This window comes from Eurypyga helias, unplaced genomic scaffold (genome assembly GCF_000690775.1).
Source record: "Eurypyga helias isolate BGI_N326 unplaced genomic scaffold, ASM69077v1 scaffold1889, whole genome shotgun sequence".
NCBI classification, from domain to species: Eukaryota; Metazoa; Chordata; class Aves; order Eurypygiformes; family Eurypygidae; genus Eurypyga; species Eurypyga helias.
The window spans coordinates 148948-162796 of record NW_010272518.1 but is presented as its reverse complement, the minus strand read 5'-3'; the positions used below and the strand labels follow the sequence as shown (position 1 = coordinate 162796).

The 13849-nt window shown below is 36.2% G+C and overlaps 1 protein-coding gene across 1 annotated transcript in view; it reads left to right on the top strand.

Moving 5' to 3' along the window:
* The window catches only part of GPHN (gephyrin), a 172677-nt gene that overhangs the window by 21507 nt on the left and 137321 nt on the right, over positions 1-13849 (top strand). The window contains exon 3 of the mRNA XM_010159134.1: positions 9058-9150. Within this exon, the coding sequence (XP_010157436.1) occupies positions 9058-9150 (93 nt within the window). The remainder of the gene's footprint in view (positions 1-9057; positions 9151-13849) is intronic.

Here is a 13849-nt window from a genome sequence, read left to right as displayed (position 1 = left end):
GCCTAAGGAACTTTCCCCTCCATGGTCAAAGCAAATTCTATCGTATCTCTGGACAAACTTAGTATCTGTATTGTATGATATTTGGACATTTGCCTGGAGTTCTGTCCTTGCTTTCACATGGCATTATGTTAATCTAAGGGCTGTTTCAGCCTTCAGCGGAGTGACACTGCAGTTTGTGGGAGTCCTCGGGCTTCTCCTGGGTGGCAAAAGGCAAAGGTAACTGTTGAGCTTGAGTCATTGCGGGAATGTACATGCAGACTCAAAGAAGAAAGGTTACTGGTCAGTAACTGGTGTTCTTTGAGAGGTATAGTCTGCATGTACATTAGCCTCCTACCTGCCTTTCCCCTCTTTCTGAATCTCTTTCAGGTTTGGTTGTGCATTTAAGAGGAGCTGAAGTGGTGGCGGATGCTCTCTGCCCTCTGTGTCATGCCTCAAGCAGGAGGAGGGGAGGAGCTAGAGCGGGCAGGCCGCAAGCCCACCCACTCTTAGAGTATATGTATGGACTAAATATCTCAAAGTACAGCAGCCCTTCGTTGGTAGGTAAATTTTCTTTATTTTCACAGGTAAAGCGGTAGATTTTATTTTAAAACCAATTTCATTCATTGACGCAGTGGATGATATGTGCAAACGATACCCATGTGGGGGAATTTGTACCACAGTTACCCTAAGTAGCTCCCTGTTACTGTAATGGTTTCATCTCTTGTCTTACCCTGCGCCCCTGTCCTAACCTTTTTTAGATATTTGAATATTTTTGCTCTGTCCAATTTGCCATTTCCATTGAGAGCTACACCAAAAATTGAAATTACATAAGTTGTAATATTATTTGGCAAGCAGAAGGAAACAATGTCTTGCACAATCATAGCTGAGTATGACTGAACATGTAAGTTTGTATTTACTGTTAGAAAATGAAGCGAGAAACTTAGTTCTGTAAGAATCATGTTTTTAGAGTTATATTGGTTTTTAAACCTTCCTAGTCACAGAAGAGCAAACATTTGAGTTTAAACATTTTTTCCACAGCTGGGTTCCTCATGCATTCTTTTTTTAATCATAGAAGCCTTATAATAATTTTTTAATCCACTGCACTTCCTGCCCGTTAAACAGAACAAGTAGACACAGGGTATAACCTGGCTTAGACTGGAGGTGTAGTTGTCTCTGCATGCAAATGCGTAGATGCAAATTCTGCAAGTAGTTATTTCCAAGTGTAGTTTCTAAGAAGTACAGGTTATGTGAATTAAGGGCTAGTACAGAAATACAATTCTTACGTGCTTGTGCTTCGAGTTCTCTGGGACACATCGCCTTTGTCTGTATGACGCACATACTTTTACCAATGTCTTAGAGTTGAAGCAGTTAGTGTTGTCTCAGCAGCTCAAAGAAATTTACAGTTGGTTTTCTCTGGCTTTACCATTTCTATGTTTTCAGTAAGGTTTAGGTGTAGCATATCCAGGCTTAGTAACAGCCAGCAAAGTCCGGTGAAAATCTGATCTGTGGTGCATGAGATACATGTGCGATATATGTGGATACACACAGATAATTTATTGTAAAGAACTCCAGTTTTACAAAGTTACTGACCTGTGTGTAATACCAAGCTGCTTTTTTACATTCTGAGAAGAAAACCTGAAGTAAACAGTCTTTTAAACAACTTTAGATGAACATTAAAGTATGCAAAGGGGAATAAAATATGGGAAAAGTCATCTTGTTCTGCACAATTAATCTGTGTGTATCTCCAAAACCAAGCATTTATATCTTGTGATAACAGGTCTTTGAAGTTCTGCTTTAATTAAAAAAAAAGAAAGATAAAATTTCTGATTATCTATTGTTAGTGAGCAGTATTGGATTAATTTAGTTGGTTTTTCCCTTTTCATTCCAATTGGTATTTTAGCTTGTGTTGTTGTAGGAATAATCAGAGGTATATATATTCGATGTCAAGATACTTACTGGGGAAAATAATACTGGCAAGGAGACATGGTTTTTTTTATTGAATTGCTAATTGTTTTCAAATCAATTCCTAAGAAAAACATAGAGTTTTTATAACTCCTGTAATATTTATTTTAGTAAGTAAACATATTTTAGAGAGAAGTCTTTTAAGCATGACAGAAATAAGATACATTGTACCTTGTTGCTTTTGCTAGTACATTTTCATTATGTAAAGATAAGCCTGTGTGCATGTATGCCCACACACATGCATATACTGCCAAATTCAGAGTGGACAGGAAAGTTGATTTCAAAGAACAGACATGTTTGGAAAATATCCAATTCTGACTCTTCTGACAACTCTCAGTTCCATCCCTTCCTCCTGTCATCTGAGGAAAACTGTTACACTGGAGTGACCAATCCTTTCCAGTGAGTAGCTGTGATTTCAAGACCTCCGTATGCACTCTGAGAGGATACCAGTGGTACCAACACTAGATGGGACAGATTTTCCTACAGAAGGAAACAAATCTTGTGCCTTGCTGCACATACAGACTCATGGTTTGCATCTGATATAGAGCCCCTTGTAGATTTTAATTCAGTTTGTTAAATCAGATAATAAAATCACAGTTTTTCTTGTTTATACTAAGACTGTGTGCTGGTTTCGGGCAGGAATGAGCTCCTCTTCTACACAGAGCTGGCTGGCACAGAGCGTCTGAGGGAGTGTTTCATTCCATGGTACGTCAGGCTCAGGGCACATGTGCAGTTCTGTGGTGGAAAGTGGCCTGGAGTTGGGGATTGTTAAGATTTTGGCTAGCTTGATAGCTGGGTCATTAGCTTTTGGTGCAGTTCTTAGCAGGGGAGCGGTTTTCTTTTGTTAGTAAGTTGGGGGCTCGTCAGGTTTTCTCCCCATTCTCCAGCTCTCTGGCTTGGATTCTTGCTGCTCTGGGACCTGGCTGTGTGTTGGTTGGCACATGGTGAGCTATTGTATCATATGTTCTATTTCCTATAGTTTTAATTACTTAGTAGTAGTAGTGTTAGTATCACTATATTTTTAACCTATATTATTAAATAGTTCTTATCAACTTTATGAGCTTTCCTTGTCTTTTTCTCCAACTTTCTTCCTAAAAGGGTGGAGAAGAGAGTGGGACTCTGTGCTACTTAATTGCTAGATAAGGCTAAACCATGACAGACTAGTATATCAGGATAGTTAGCTTAATAATCCCTCCTTAGTGTTTCTGAGAGGAAATCAACACAGGACATTTTAAACTGAACTTTTATTTTGTGGAGTCAATCTTGTATGTGGACTGTAGTGTGTTTACCTTTCTGTAGCATAATAAAAATTGGTTTTTGCCAGTCTCAGACTTGAAAAGGAGACTGCTTCAATGTTGGGGCCCCCGGTCCTGGTGCTTTGACCAGTAAACACTTCAGTGTCTGCACATCTCTCTGCTTGACTTCCCTACCCATTTGCATAGATGAACTCTATTGAGCATTGCGCTTCAGTGCCTCTTTTTTTTTCTTTCCTTTCCTGTTGTAGGGATAATTTTCGTGAATTGTAGCTTTTAGAAGACGAGAAGTGCTTTTCTAAAAAGGTTATGTTACAGGCTGCATAGGTATGTTGAAGCTTGAAATATTTGATAGCTGCAATTTACTTCAAATTGAAGATGCCTATAATTACATTTCCGTTTAAAAAGTAAGCAATTTATAGAGTACATTTTTATTATTTTCTTCCTTTAGTTTTGCGTTTCAGTAATGTTGCATTGTTACAACTTCTTTTAATATATTAGCTTAGTATTTAGAAAACCGTATTTAAAAAAAATAACAATGTAAAATGAATGCGATGCTGAAAACTGCAAATATATCTGTAGAAACTTCAAAACACTTACTATGTTCAGTAAAATCTCAAAAGATGAAAAGGTCTGTTTAGAGACTTTGAGCTACGTTGTTGTGTTTCATCCAAATCTCTTGACCACAGTGATTGCACTCTGAGCACAATCCTGACATTTCTCTTACTTTCTGCCTTTTGTTTGGGGGATGGGGGAAAGAAAAAGGGGTGGAGTGAATAGAAAATGTCAAGTGTGTATTCCTGGTATTTTAGTATTTCATTTTCTGACGTTCTTAAATGATTTTGAGATTGATTACTTGCAAAGTTGTTTGCTCCACCTGTAAGAATATTGTCATACCTCTACATTTCAGCAAAGCTTTCAAGCAATAGCAGACAGATTGTGAGCATAAGAAATAAAACATTCATAAGAATTAGGGCAAAAAATGTGAAATTAATTCCAAGAATATATTAACATTTCTAAGGCCTACCCTTTTTCTCAAACTCAATGTTGAACTTGGCTTTTTATCTTTCCTTCAGTGCCTTTGCTTTAGGGGTGTTATGTTCTTTCGTGGTCCTCAGTACTTGTTTTTCCGTCTTAAATTATTGGACCTGTCACGGTCAGCTGAATAGGGAAGATGCAAACTCCTAAATAATACAACAATGAGGAACAATTGGGTTACTTTTATGTCCCCTCCTCCCTTCCCCTTTCCATTTCTGTGCTGTGACGTGAATTTCTGATTTCATGCAGTAATCTGTGCTCTCTCCTGCCATAATATCAGGGATAATATTTAGTGAGCTGAGGTGACAAAATAAAGGTTGTTACGAGATCTAAATGTGCCAATTCCTATATTTCTGAAACTTGGTGGTCAAAATGACATCCAGTTTTCTTAGCAAATCTGCAACTGTGCAGACATTCTCTTCTTTGATATGTTTTTCCATATTCTCATTCACTATAATTTCTTCATTATGATGATGTTAGATAATAATAAATGAAAATTATCTCAGATATCCTTTGAGCTCTTTTAGCATGAGGCCACACAGTGTGAAAGAAAACTAAATCGATAATTAATGTGGTGTTTTATATAACAGTTCTTATTTGACTTGGATCGCTAAGGAAAGTTGTCATTATAACTTAAAGAACACATTGTGGTATGTTTTTTCTTGCATTTTGAAACATAATCTCTTAGAGTAAACAGGATTTATTTGGAAATGTTGAAGTTCTGTAATTTTACAAAGCTTGTAATTTTCAGAAGGTCTGTGCTGGAGAGCACAGACTTTTGTATTTCAAAGCACTGTCAGTAGATCTTCCCAGAAGCCACAATGATCTTTTTAGTCACATAGTGTTGTTTTGAGAAGTTCTGGATAGCATACATGTCTGTAAAACAGCTTATACGAACTTCTTTTTCAAAGTCCAATGCAAATAAAAGTATATTGTTTCATAACTAAATTTCATATTTAGCACTGATATTTGTCCAACAACTCCAGTTAAATGGTAACATATTTTTAATGGTCCTTCATATGCAATTAGTGGTGCAAGTAAGGAGAAATAACTTTAAGATTGCACTGTGCTAGAAAAATTTAGCATGTGCCAAAATACAAAACATCCTTGTTAAGTATAGAGTGACTTAACCAGTTTCAATGTAGAATGGTAGAATTCTGTGTGGATACTTTACAAAATACTGCCTATTCATGTTCTTTTTAGCATTTCCCTATGCTTTCCTAATTAATGTTTTAACTGGGAACAGTGTACATGTCATAATCCAATGGTTAAGGTATATGAAAAGTATGAAAATGTATTTGAGCAATGTATTTTTGCAATGTTTGTATTATGAATTAAATTATGTGTTGATAAGAAAAAGGATATATATGTTAATCCCAAGAGTAAGCGCCATAATATTGATTTGTGGGAATGTGTTCTAATAATTTCTAAAGCATAAACACGTGGAACTGTTATTATACTCTCGGAGCAAAGTGATGGCAAAAATAGGCCAGAAAGAAAGACAAGAAATACCATAGGAAGGAAGCCTCATAGTAGAGGAACAGTCCGCAAGACCTCAGCTCTTGTGCGTGGGCTTTTACTCTGATCCATGGTGACCATTTTTGTGTGCTTTGCAGTACTTCTGCTCCAGCTAAGAGTATTACTCACAGTCTCAATATCTCTGCGGAGGACCAGTGTCCAGTAGCACTAGGAGGACTGGAGGAGTCTTGCAGCTTTTCTCGTGTTTAAATTCCTGGCTAACAGCATTCTTCATAACATTGTGCCACTGTCACTCTGAAAAGGAAATAATTAATTACGCATGTAGAACTGCTCTGCTCCATTATTTAAGTGAAGCAGCAATCAAGGACAGAAAAGTGGAGTGACCATGACTGTGATAAGGCCTTATTTACAACAGACTGCAAAAATTTACTCGGAGAAGTAAGCCACAAACCTCAGTTACCTCCAGAGATCAGGGAACTGTTTGTGAATTCCAGAAACGAATCCCTATTTGTTTCTCTCTGGTTTCAGCACTGTTTCTAGAGATTAGAAGATGGTACATGATGAAGTTACAAAAACCCCTTGCTTTACCAACCATTATCCTTGTGCATTTTGTGAGTAGGTTTCTTGGGTATCACGGAGGGGGCGGGTTATCCCACAGAAATTATTAGTAAGAAACAGTTACTAGAAACACAACAAATACTTAACGATGAACATTAATAGCTGCTGGAAAACCCTTACCAAATTAAATGATGATGTATTTTCTCTCCAATCTTTCGGTCGAGGCTGGGTGGTTTAGTGAAGAGATGCTTGAGTACTATAATTTGTTTTATATACAGGAGGAACTGAACAAAATTCTGTGATTTACCCATTGGATTGCAACTCAGACTAATGGCAGTGTTGCATCTTGGACATTGAGATGCTTAATTTACCTCCACAAAGGAAATATTTCTTTAAGTGTTAACAGCTGGTCACTGACTGAAATGTCGGGTAGCACTGGCTTAGACATACTGCCAGAAGAATATATCCTACAGCTTTTGGCCTTTGTGTGTTTTAATGTGACAACACCTGTATGAATTTGCAAGTATGTCTGCAGTCAACACAGTCCCTGCCCTGTGCCATGCACATTCTTTCCATGAGTTAGTGATCCTAATTGCTCTTAAAATCAGTGAATTTACTTGGGAACAGCTAAGAACTCATTCAGAGAAAGAATGAGGCAAGATTTTTCTGCACTGGTGGAATCAACACTGGTCATGGGAAAGCTCAAACAGATCATAAGCAAGGTTTTTGAGAAGCAGTGTTATAACTGAAGTAATTTCAAGATTGGGCTGTACATAGGAAGTCCAACAGGTAGTTCCAAACTGAGAGAGAGAGGGAGCTGATTGAAACAAGAGCTCTTCGGAGTAAGAGGTGAAAATAAATTATATGTTAGACCCTAAGATTTCTTAAATGTATTTAAATGAGAGAAACTTGTATTTAAAAGAGAAAATATAAAGAAATAGGGAGGACAGGCACCAGATGTAATCCAAATCTTAAGACAACTGGGCTGGCATTTTATTTCTGTGCCACAGAAAAACATAATTATTGTAGGACTTCAGTGAAATCTGAACAGGTTAGAATCACAGTTGTGTGCTTTTCAAGCAAAAATGTGTCTAGCGGAACTGACTGTAATGACTTCATTCTCTTTGTCTACCTTGACATCATAAAATAACTGATAAAGCCTATTTTAGAATATTAATTTTTTTAAATCTTAAGGGTTTTTTTTGGTGTTGGGGTTTTTTTTTCCCTTCCCCCCCTCACCCCCCTGGAGGCTGTAGTTTTGTTCTGGCTTTTTAAATATGGTAGTAATTTGAGACCTTATTTGAAATGTTCATATAACCATAAACTTCTGGTAATTTACATCCCACCTAGGTAGAGTGCCATCCTTCAAAGGGGGAGAGCAAAAAGGTGAATGTGATTTTAATAAAGATAAGAGATAACACAGAAAGGGAAGTGAAAGGAAAGAGTAAAGAAAGGAGACATAAAGACAGAACTTGTGGCTTTGCCACTTCTTCAAGTAACCCTTGCACATGTTTGTATGATGAGGCCTGCAGGCAGACAAAAGTTTATTCTACCTGAAATTTGGAAGAGCCTGTATATGAGCTTTCTTTTTAACTGGAAGATACATAGTTCTGCAGTGCTAAACCTGCAGAACATACACCTGGGGATTAATCTAAATTTGTAGTACTTCTTAAAACGTTCTTTATGGCCATCCACAATACTTTAAACTTTTTTATTCAGTATACTACTCAGATCTAATTTTATGATAAATAATAAGCCTCTAGCCAGCAGTCACCAAACCAGTTCTTTTTTCCCCAATGTAGTACTCCAGAAAGATATGTTTTCTAAACTTTTTCAAAGAATGAGGATTCTTTGCTAGAAAAAGGATAACTGTCAAAGTAATTGATCTGATTTGTGCACATGAATACTTTGCTGTGTAATACATGAGCGTACTTCATATAACACAGCTGATTTTGAGCTCCAAGCAGACATTCTGCTGCTCTGCTAGCCCACAGTAGAGTATGAAGGGTAAGTGATATCATCATATTGAGGCTAAATAAATTTTCTGCTTATGTTAAATTTTTGTCAGTTTGAAAACTAGTTTTAAATGTCATTTAAAAACTGAATGCAAATCAAATTAAACACTTCTTTATTACCATGGCTTCTCCAGTATTGTAAGTCATTGAATTTACATGACAGTTATTAAGCATTCTTAGTCCAACCTTGGAATTTGTATATGCAGTTCTATTGAGATTTTGTAGGGAATATAGAAAAGATGATTATAGGGAATCTTCTGTGTTGCTGCATCAGGTGTATTACTGCATCTTTTAGTAGAAAAGCTTAGAAATATGTGGTTCTTGCTTTTTTTCAGGCTGTTACAGAGTGGAGTACAGAAACCAAACTTGCTGTAATAAGTATCAACCATGTAAACTGAATTAAATGCACATACTGTATTAACATGTGTCAAAGCATTATATTTATATCTCAAAATAATTAAAAAAACCCAACAGTGATACAAATTAATAACTGTGAATTCTTGTTTTCCATTTCAGGTCAAGAGATGGAGAACAGAATTTCAGTTTCTATTTCCAAAAATAATATGATGGATATGTGAATCATTCTGTCATATACTGGCTATAAATAGTCATTTAAAATCTTTGTATAAAAAGCCATGAGTGATTTTACAATTCCCTGTACTTACTGTGTGTGTCTCTGCATTTAAGACATTTTAAGTCTTTAGGTATTTTCTGAGGTAACTGTATCCCACGCGTTATTTGTTAGATCTGACAGGATTCATGTTCTCTTTCAGGAGACGCTGATAGATTGGTGTGATGAAAAGGAACTTAATTTGATTTTAACAACTGGAGGAACAGGGTTTGCACCACGAGATGTCACTCCAGAGGTGAGATAGTCCTGGAATAAGAAAAGTCTGCACTTTGATGTAGAGGTGTATGAGTCTGGGGGAGAGGGGATGATATTTTTTTGAAATTTCCTCTTTACAGAATTTGCTTTACTTTGCAGTATCTCTGGAGAAGTCAAGTGATACACAACTGGGCAGCAGAAAAAGTCATAGGGAATATAGCACAAGAGAATTACTCTGACCTTGGGTTCTGACCCAAAAAGATTTTCAAACTAAGATGTGGCGTAGTATGATAGATTTCCACTCCCCTTACAAAAAAATTCTAACGGCTTTTTGGCATAATCTTCCTTAACACAGCAGTACAACACTGCTAAGCAAAAACATATCTGGCTTTTGTTGTGTCCTGCACAAGGAAAAGTGGGATAAGATCTCTTAATTCTGTCTTGCAGGCTACTGCATTGACAACTGCTGCATTATAGGTTAGAGTGGGAGAGGCAGCTAGCGGGGGGGAAAAAATTCTATGCAAAGTTACTGTTGCTTCACTTGACACCACATTGTCAAAAAAAGCTTCATAGGCACACAGATGGAGGTGACCTGCAGCAGTAAATATTGCACAGGAAATCTGATTAATTCCATGTATAAGGCATTAAGGTAAGGGAAAAAAAAATAACCTTATGGCCATGAGTTGTAATATGTAATGACTGTGTGATTGCTGTTGAAGTATTTGGGTATTTATGGTTCCAAATTAGATTAATACTAAGTTTTTAAATCACATACTTTTTTTCCTTTGGTTTGCTTATGTTCATTAAGGGGCAGAATTGAGTGCCTGAAGTGTTTATTCCATAATTTAGCATATTTGGATTTCTCTGAAGTGCTCATACAAATTTTCAGTTGCTTAGACTTTCAGCTTAGAGTTGATGTGAGTTCATTATACCTACAATGCTTTTTACTTACAAATATGTTCTGTCAACCATGGCTGCATTTTAACCTTTTTTCACTAGAAATATAAAAATATTTTTTAATTTGTTGTATAGCATTTGTATAGCTAAACAAACATGGAAAGAAATGCTTATGTATGTTACTTCTGAAGTTTCAGATCGTATGCTAATGAAAGGTTAAGTAAATAAAACCTTAGGGTCTGTATCAGAAAAACGGAAAGTGTAAGGTGACCTAAGTGTGCTGGCTAGTGAAACTGAATTTTCAGATAATTCACTTTGCTAAAGCAGCACAAAAGTGAAAAGTGTGTTGTTGAATTGCTCTCTTACTTGCAAAGTAGCTTAATGGTCTTGAAGGTTGTATTCCCACCACTGTGTAAAAGGGGAGCTGAATTTCTGCTTCAGTTTTCCTGATTTAGTTCATTTAGGCAGAATCCAGCCTAGGCAGTAGTGCCGGGGGAAGTAGTGCCACAAATGAGCCACAGATTCTCAGGCAGCATTTGGGACAAGAAATAAATGAATGAGAACTCTACTCATAAAAACCTAGTATTTTCCTTACATTGCTTTATTGCTGTTCCTCAAACTAATTATAGAAGACAGGCGGTGAAGATTTGTTAGGTTGGTTCTGATGTTGCAGTGAGCCATTTAAAAATTTGTCTGAGTTGTTGGTCTTCAGATTATGTGATATTAATACAAGAACCATTAATAATTTCTACTGATGAAAAAATGCATTGTTTTAAAATCGAATAGGTATGCAAGACCACATTTGGCTGTCACAGAATTTCGTATTCTGACTGTCAAAGTATTCCCATACTTAAAAATACTTTAAAATAATTTATATGGGACAGTACTTACTCATTTTTCACTCATTTAAGTTGTGTTAACTTGCAAGACTAAACTTAAATCACATTGGAGAGATTAAATCCCTGTTTTTATTTTAAAGTGGCAATGATAAAGTTTGCCCTTATGATAGGGCTGATTAGGTCATTCATTCAAACGAATGCTTTTAAAAAAAATAAGTTTGCCAGTATGTGTCATAAGAAAAACATATGAAGAAGCACAAGCTTTGGCCCTATATTTTGTGTCTTTTGGGCCAATGAGAGAGGCAATTCAAAATGGAAAAATTAATTATGTCAGTATGTAATGTCCAATATCAAGCCTTGAGGAAAACTTGCATTGATATAGGAAGTGGTTTTAATCTCTTCCCTATATATGGTGTTTGTCCAGCATGCTCTCCTCTCATTGCTGAACTGATAATGGAAGGATGCGATCATGACATGCTATTGAGATGTCATCTTTAAGACGTAATTTTAAAACTGGTAAATGACTGAATCTGATACTGGAAGGCATTTTAGCATTTTTCCTGAGAGTAGGGATAGTAGTCCCTCAGGTCATATTTCAGATGGAATGATTCAGTCCCACTTCTTCTTAATCCTCCTGATTAGAAAATACATTTTTCTGCTTTCTTTTCTGAGCATAGATACATAATTGCTATTGTACTGTACAAGATAAAGCTAGATCCTGAGAGTATTTACAGCCAAATGAATTAAGGTTAATAGAATTTTATAATTATTGATTAAATTGAAATTAAGTACCCAGTATAATGTGTCTATTAAAAATAACTTCCTGAAACTTCAGAAATTTATTATTAAGTTTAAAAAAAATTACTCGGTTTCCCCACTCACTTTTCCTTTTGAACACTATATTGGAACCATAACAGCTTATTGCAGTTGTTTCAGTGATTTGTAATGACTTTTTTTCTTATAAGGGAGTAGATTATTTTAGGGGTATTCATGATATCTGAATTTCCATACCTATCTCTGGTCCATAAATTTATAGCCTCAGTCAAGTCAGTAGGTGGGGAAAAGCTTTTGAATTAGTTACTATGATTCACACTTTGAGTGGTGAGGGTCAATTAAATTCAGCAGTATGAATTCTGCTTCACTACATGCACTATGAATTCTGCATCACTACGCTTCTCCTTCTTGTCTGTGTAGTACTGAAATGCATGGGGATATTTAAAAAACAAAGCATCACCCAATGGATGGAAAATGTCTTGTAGATGTTATTAGTGATTGCTGTAATTTTTCATTTATTATGGCAGCTTTATTGCCATAAACTTTATTATTGATGGTAGTTCGCATTTGGACTAAATCAGAGGTATAGGCTTAATTTTGTAGATAGAATCACTTTTTTTTTTTTCCTATAATTTATGGGGGTAGTATTTAAATCCGTACTAGAAATGCTTATCCAGTCTGCTTGTTGATTTAGAAAGTGTGTGTTGCTGGACAGAGATCAGGGCTTTACATATGGGCAAAGTTAAGTTATTTAGGGAACTTCTGTTTTATATTTCCAGAAGGAAACTTTTTTTGCCTTGGGACTACAATATTGGTATGGTAGACAGCTCTAGATCTTAGACAATATTGATGATGATATATGTAAACTTTTGAGAAGATATTTCAATAATGTGGCAGCATTTTTATCGATCACTAGGTATTTTCTCTATTGTTATTGGTCAATACAAAGGAGAAAGGAAAAAATCAAATGTATATAGGTGCTCTGCATAGTTTCTGTCTTCTGTCTTCTCTATTTTTACATTTATTCTTTTGCAAAATTGTACATCCAAAAAATTCACTTGTCTGCCCCATCAAAGTCTTCTAGCTATTTTCTCATCCTTCAGCTCTAGTGTGGTTTACAAGTCTTGTTTGCCCCCCATGAGTCTAATTTTTTTTTGCTTAAATAATAGCAATAGAAGTCAATTTATTGTGCCTTGACTGATGCTAGACGTCTTGAGCTTTGTTGATAGGTGTATTCACAAATAGTTCAGCTACACTGCAGGCAATTTGCAGCCCGAAATTTTGAGATAAGGCTTCAGAAGCAGCATAGAAAAACTCTTCTCCATCGTGCAAAAGCAGACTAATGTTTCCTTACAGCCTTCCTCCTTTTCCATTGCTCTGAAAAAACAATGAATGCTCCTTTTGGTTCTTGCTGATTATATTCTTTGGTATTTATAGGCTGTTTTTAAATGTATTTTGACACATACTTGTTTTGCTTTTATCTGACAATACATGCATATTGTTTACTCCTTCATCAAAGTTCACTAGTCCATGAGAAGATTGTTTGCCTCAGAATGAGGCATGTTCACACAGTACTCCAAACCTAGACATAAAGAAGGCCATGTCTGGAGAGAGGAAAGTCTCTAGTCTGCTGTGATACAAAGTCTTTACATATTTATTTCAAAACTGCACCAGTGTTTCTATAATCATTATAGTGATTACCAATTGCAAGTTTTGTGTCATGTGGCTTTTCCCAGTTCCCTAAGCTATCTCTCACAATTGCTGTTTCCCAAGTTTCCCCTTAGAATTTACTGTGAATTTTTTTTCAAATTCCATTTTATTTCTACAGGCTATTTTAATGCCTATAACCAACCATTTCTCTGTCCCAGGTGGTGTTGACAGCCCTCAGAATCATTATTTTTGTAATTTTCAAGTGGTTTGTCTCTTTGCTTCCCCTTCAACTTTGTTAATGAAAGATGCTTGTGACACACCATTTTATAGCCATACTCTCACAGCAACATGTGTTCCCCCCCAGATTAACCCAAATCCATTGAGACATTTCAAATAACAACTTCCATTTAATAGGTGGTAGTTTAAGATGTAAGTAACATGTAGGTTTTTTCATCCTCCCTGGTTCATATAGCACCTTTCCAGCCCAGCAGGATTTCTAGTATTGTTTACTGTGGATACAGGGGTACTTCTTCTTCAGCAGTATTCAGCTCTTCTTAGTGCCATACCAAAAACATCCTA